At 43.8% G+C, this 6193-nt stretch overlaps 1 protein-coding gene across 1 annotated transcript; it reads left to right on the forward strand.

Moving 5' to 3' along the window:
- Nucleotides 1-240: 240 nt before the first annotated feature.
- Nucleotides 241-3547, forward strand: LOC134609380 (uncharacterized; the record flags this gene model as incomplete). The annotated part of the gene is made up of 2 exons (XM_063453056.1): nt 241-2349; nt 2741-3547. Coding segments are annotated over 2 exons (2916 nt in total), but the record flags the coding sequence as incomplete, so codon positions are not given.
- Between the last annotated feature and the right edge of the window lie 2646 nt (nt 3548-6193).

Raw genomic sequence — 6193 nt, forward strand, 5'->3', positions numbered from 1 at the left:
CGACCGGGCTCCATCCCCCTTGGTCGAGCGGAGCCTATGGTCGATGTATCAATAGGGGGAAAAAGGAGTGCGTTCATGATCGACACTGGTGCTGAACATTCAGTAATGACTAATCTAGTTGCTCCTCCATCTGGAAGGACTATTACTGTAATAGGAGCAACTGGAAGAAGTGCTGAAAAACCGGTTCTTAAAAGTCGACTCTGTACATTGGGAGGCCACGTAGTAAAACATCAATTCCTTTATATGCCTGAATGTCCAGTCCAATTGCTGGGACGTGATATGCTATCAAAATTACAAGCGCAGATTACGTTCCTACCAAATGGAACAACATCCTTAAAGTTTAATGGACCTTCAGGTATTATGACATTATCCGTACCAAAGGAAGAAGAGTGGCGACTTTATACAGCGTTGACTAGCCAAAACCCTAGGAGTGATGAGTCATTATTCAACATACCAGGAGTTTGGGCAGAGAACAACCCACCAGGACTGGCCCGCAATATTCCACCTATTAAAATTGAACTAAAACTTGGGGTTTATCCAGTAAGCCTAAGACAATACCACATCCCGCAGAAGGCTAAGAAGAACATCCAATCTTATCTGGATAAGTTCATACGGTATGGTATCCTAAAATTCTGTACTTCCCCCTGGAACACCCCATTGCTGCCTGTTCAAAAGCCCGGTACAGATGAGTATCGACCTGTGCAGGACTTGAGAGCAGTCAATGATGCGGTTGTTAGTATACATCCAGTTGTACCCAATCCATATAACCTGCTTGCTTTAATTCCGGGCGGGGCTACTTACTTTACAGTCTTAGACCTCAAAGATGCCTTCTTTTGCCTCCGAATTGCCGCAGAAAGTCAATGTATTTTCGCTTTCCAATGGGAGAACGCTGTAACGGGCTCAAAACGCCAAATGACTTGGACAAGACTGCCCCAAGGGTTTAAAAATTCACCTACCCTATTTGGTTCAGCTCTAAGTCAAGATCTACTGGATTTCGAGTCCATCCCAGGAGAGTGTGTATTGTTACAGTATGTAGATGACTTGTTGATAGCAGCAGTTACAAAAGAAATCTGTCAGCAAGCAACGCACGATCTACTACACATTCTCTGGAAGGCAGGATACAAGGTGTCTAGAAAGAAGGCTCAGTTGTGTTTGCCAACTGTCAAATATCTGGGATTCCATATCTCTGAAGGTCAAAGAATTATGGGGCCAGAGAGAAAAGAAGCTGTGTGCCAAATACCGATACCCAAGAATAGAAGACAAGTGCGAGAATTCTTGGGGGCAGCAGGCTTCTGTAGGATATGGATTCCCAGCTACGCGATACTGGCAAAACCTCTGTACGCAGCTATCAAAGGTACAGAGCACGACCCCTTCTTATGGACCCAAGAACAGCAAACGGCATTTGAAGATGTGAAGAAGGCTTTGATGAGTGCCCCAGCATTAGGTCTACCTGATCACACACGACCATTCTACCTGTATGTACATGAGCAAAGAAGAATGGCTGTGGGAGTATTGACACAGTACTTGGGATCATGGCAAAGACCTGTTGCCTACATGTCTAAGCAATTGGATGCAGTGGCCAGCGGACTTCCACCTTGTCTAAGAGCCGTAGCTGCAGCCGCCCTGCTAGTAGCTGAAGCTGATAAACTCACTCTGGGTCAAGAACTTTATGTACGAGTCCCACATGCAGTACAGACGTTGTTGGATTACAAAGGAAATCATTGGTTTAGTAACAGCCGTATGACCAAGTATCAAGCAATGTTGTGTGAAAACCCAAGAGTGCATTTAGAGACTGTAAACACCTTAAATCCAGCTACCCTTTTGCCACAACCTACTGAAAGTCAACATGATTGTTTGGAAGTAATGGATGAAGTATTCTCAAGTAGACCAGATCTTCGTGATTTTCCCATCCAGAACCCCGATGTTCAATATTATACCGACGGCAGTAGTTATGTGAAAGAAGGGATCCGCTATGCAGGATATGCAGTGACAACAATAGACAAGGTGATAGAAGCTCGGCCACTGGCGAAAGGAACATCAGCACAAAAGGCAGAATTGATAGCACTGACACGAGCGTTACAATTGGCTGAAGGTTTAAGAGTGAACATCTACACGGACTCCAAATATGCGTTTTTAACCACTCATGCCCACGGAGCTTTGTATAAAGAAAGAGGACTACTGAATTCAGAAGGCAAAGAAATCAAGTACGCAGCTGAAATCCTACAACTATTGGAAGCAGTGTGGGAGCCGAAAGAAGTCGGTATCATACATTGTCGAGCGCATCTGAGAGGAGATGGTGATGTAACCAAAGGAAATCGGATGGCACATAGTGCAGCTAAGCGTGCTGCTGAATCAGGAAGACAGGAATATGTGGGGCATATAGCTGCTCTTATACCAACTCCACTGTCCCAATGGACTCCAGTTTATACAGCTCAAGAAGAGGAGTGGTTAAAGACTGAACCAGGAAAGTATTTGGTATCAGCTAGAAGATGGAAGAATAGTCATACCAGCATCACTAGCGGTAGAAATTGTCCAAAATTATCACAACGGGACACATTCTGGGAGAGACAGCACAGAAGAATCTCTCAGAAAACATTTCTACATACCAAGATTGTCCAACTTGACTCAGGCCATTGTACGAAGATGTGTAACATGTGCTAAAAATAATGCAAGACAAGGAACAGTAAAGCCACCAGGAGTCCAGTTTATGGGGGGACTCCCCATGTCCGATTTACAAATTGACTTTACAGTGATGCCTAAATCGGGTGGACATCGTTACCTGCTGGTAATTGTGTGCACCTATTCAGGCTGGGTAGAAGCATGTCCTACTCGTACAGAGAAAGCAGGAGAAGTTGTGAGATTCCTGCTACGAGAAATAATACCCCGATATGGACTACCCTGTTCTATAGGATCGGACAATGGTCCAGCTTTTGTTCATCAGTGCCTACAACAACTGACTCATATGCTTGGTATAAAGTGGAGGCTTCATACAGCATATAGACCCCAGAGTTCTGGTAAGGTAGAGAGAATGAATAGAACTATTAAGAATCAGTTGGCTAAAATGTGTCAGGAAACCCAACTTAAGTGGAACGTTCTCTTACCCATAGCTCTATTGCGAATCCGCAGTACCCCTACCAGAAGGATGGGCCTCTCTCCTTTTGAAATCATGTATGGGCGACCACCTCCCGTACTTGGTAACTTAAGGGGGGACTTGAGTCAGTTGGGAGAAGGAATTACCCGGCAGCAGGTTGTAGAGTTGGGTAAGACTATGGAGGAGGTACAGAAATGGGTACAAGATAGATTACCTGTGAATATTTATCCCCCAGTTCATAGTTACCATCCAGGAGACCAAGTGTGGATTAAAGAGTGGAATAATGTACCGTTAGGGCCCAAGTGGAGAGGTCCTTATGTTGTTCTTTTGTCTACCCCTACAGCAATAAAAGTAGCCGAAGTGACTCCGTGGATACATCACTCCAGGGTTAAACCAGCAGCAGTCGATTCTTGGCAAGTTACAGCAGATCCAGAGAATCCCTGCAAGATCCGGTTAAAACGCACGACTCAGTCGGAGTAACGAGGAATTATTGTGGATTACAAATTTTTTATTTTTGGGATTTGGTGCGTGAGTGAGAAGGCCATAATAAAGCCTGTCCGCCCACCGACGTATAGTTTATAAGCCAGGGAAAGTCTCGAAGGGACTCCTGTGAAGACGAGCAGAACTCCATTCCCTGCAGCCCTTACATCCTGGAAGCTGAGGTGCCTTCGCACGGACGAAGACTGAGGATGACGGCGAAAGATGTGTTGATGATAGTGTTTATTTATGTGTATTTTTATATTCAGGAAGGTAGAGGTACCGACACTCCTAGCTGTGAGGTATGCATTAAGACTACAAGAACAGGTAACCATATTTCCCAAACCCTAATTTGGCATTCACAATACGAGTGTAAAGGAGATGTATCAAGATGTAGATACCTAAATATAGACTATAGTGTGTGCCATTTAGGAGTAGGAGAACCTAAGTGCTTCAGTCCAGAGTATCAACCCCGTACAATTTGGTTGACTCTCAGGAATGGAGATCCTCAGGGGACCCTAATTAATAAGACAGTATTAGAATCCGTACATTCTTCGGGTGTTCTGCTATTTGATGCGTGTAAAGCGATATCAAGTGGTAGAAAGCCGTGGAATGTATGTGGGGATCTTAGATGGGAGAGGACGTATGGGTCTAATGATAAATATATTTGTCCCAGTAGTAAAAATAAATATGTGAGTCCTAGATGCCCAAATAAAGACTATAACTTTTGCCCATATTGGTCTTGTGTGGGGTGGGCGACCTGGGGACAGACAGTAGACAAAGACATGATAGTGACTAAGTTGCCTACCAGCCCATATTGTAAGTCTATGGAATGCAACCCAGTCCATATACTTATAAATAACCCCGATAAGTTCTTAGACAAATATGGTAATTTATTTGGGTTTCAAATATACGGGACGGGTTTAGATCCTGGGACAGTATTGTTTATAGGGATAGAGACTGATACGGTATCCTCCCAAACTCATCAAGTATACCATTCCTTTTATGAAGAGATGAGTATAGATAATAAGATCCCCCATAATGCTAAAAACCTGTTCATTGACTTAGCTGAAAGTATTGCCGGTAGTCTTAATGTTACCAACTGCTATGTGTGTGGAGGTACTAACATGGGAGACCAATGGCCTTGGGAAGCAAAGGAGGTAATGTCCGGTTCTGAGGCAGTTGACCAACTAATATCTACACAAGCCGATTATCATATGAGTGTTAGAGGTAAATCTGAGTGGAGATTAAAGACCTCCATCATAGGTTATGTTTGCATAGCAAGGAAAGGAATAATGTATAATACTTCTGTAGGAGAATTAACTTGTCTAGGGCAAAAAGTTTATGATGATGATACAAAGAATACAACTTGGTGGTCGGCTTCAAATGTCTCAGAACCATCTAACCCGTTTGCTAGATACGCCAATTTAAAGGATGTGTGGTTTGATTTATCCATCACATCTACCTGGAGAGCCCCAGCAAATTTGTACTGGATCTGTGGTAAGAAAGCCTATTCGGAGTTGCCACAGGACTGGGAAGGGGCATGTGTGTTGGGTATGCTCAAACCATCCTTCTTCTTGTTACCGATTGAAACAGGTGAGACTTTAGGTGTTAAAGTGTATGATGTGAATCATAGGAAGAAAAGGGGACCCATAGAGATAGGCGCCTGGGAAGATGATGAATGGCCTCCCCAGCGTATCATAGATTATTATGGGCCAGCCACGTGGGCAGAGGATGGTACCTTTGGTTATAGAACCCCTATTTATATGCTCAACCGTATTATAAGATTACAGGCGGTGGTTGAGATTATTACTAACGAAACATCACAAGCGCTCAATCTTCTAGCGAAGCATAATACCAGGATGAGGACAGCAGTCTACCAAAATAGATTAGCCTTGGATTACCTTTTGGCAGTAGAGGGAGGTGTATGTGGGAAGTTTAACCTGAGCAATTGCTGTCTTCAAATAGATGACGAAGGGCAAGCAATAGCTGAGCTTACTAGCCATATGGTTAAACTAGCGCATGTGCCTACTCAGGTATGGAAAGGGTATAATCCAAGTAGTTGGTTTGGTAGCTGGTATGAGTGGTTTGGAGGGCTTAAGGCAGTGGTAGGTGGAGTCCTACTGATTTTAATGTTGTGTCTACTCCTGCCGTGTCTTATACCCTTAGTAGTTAGGTCTGTGCAAAGCCTGATAGAAAATATAGCAGAAAGAAAGGCTGCTGCACAGATAATGGCAATTTATAAGTATAAGGCTCTAGATCAGGGAGAACCAATGCAGGAAGATGAGTGTTGAAGATTCACATCATAAGATAAGTCTGGTCTGGTTCAAGGTAACTTGCGGTGTATGCAAACTAAGGTTAAGTGATGCCTCAAGTAATTGTGAAATATCAAGAGGCATCAAAGGGGGGAATGTGGTGGAATCTCTGTAAAAATAAATTTAGTAGGCCGAGATTACCACGTGGCATGTGTACGTGCATATGCTGACGTATCGATCAGTTGGTTGCACGAGGCAAGATACGATCAGTAGGGTACGGAGCATGTGCAAGAATACAGGATGTAGTATTCCCCTCCTCCATTGTGCTGGACAAGCCATGCGGTCAAGCAGGAAGTTAATTCTTATTTGT

This window comes from Pelobates fuscus, chromosome 4 (assembly GCF_036172605.1).
Source record: "Pelobates fuscus isolate aPelFus1 chromosome 4, aPelFus1.pri, whole genome shotgun sequence".
Taxonomy (NCBI): domain Eukaryota; kingdom Metazoa; phylum Chordata; class Amphibia; order Anura; family Pelobatidae; genus Pelobates; species Pelobates fuscus.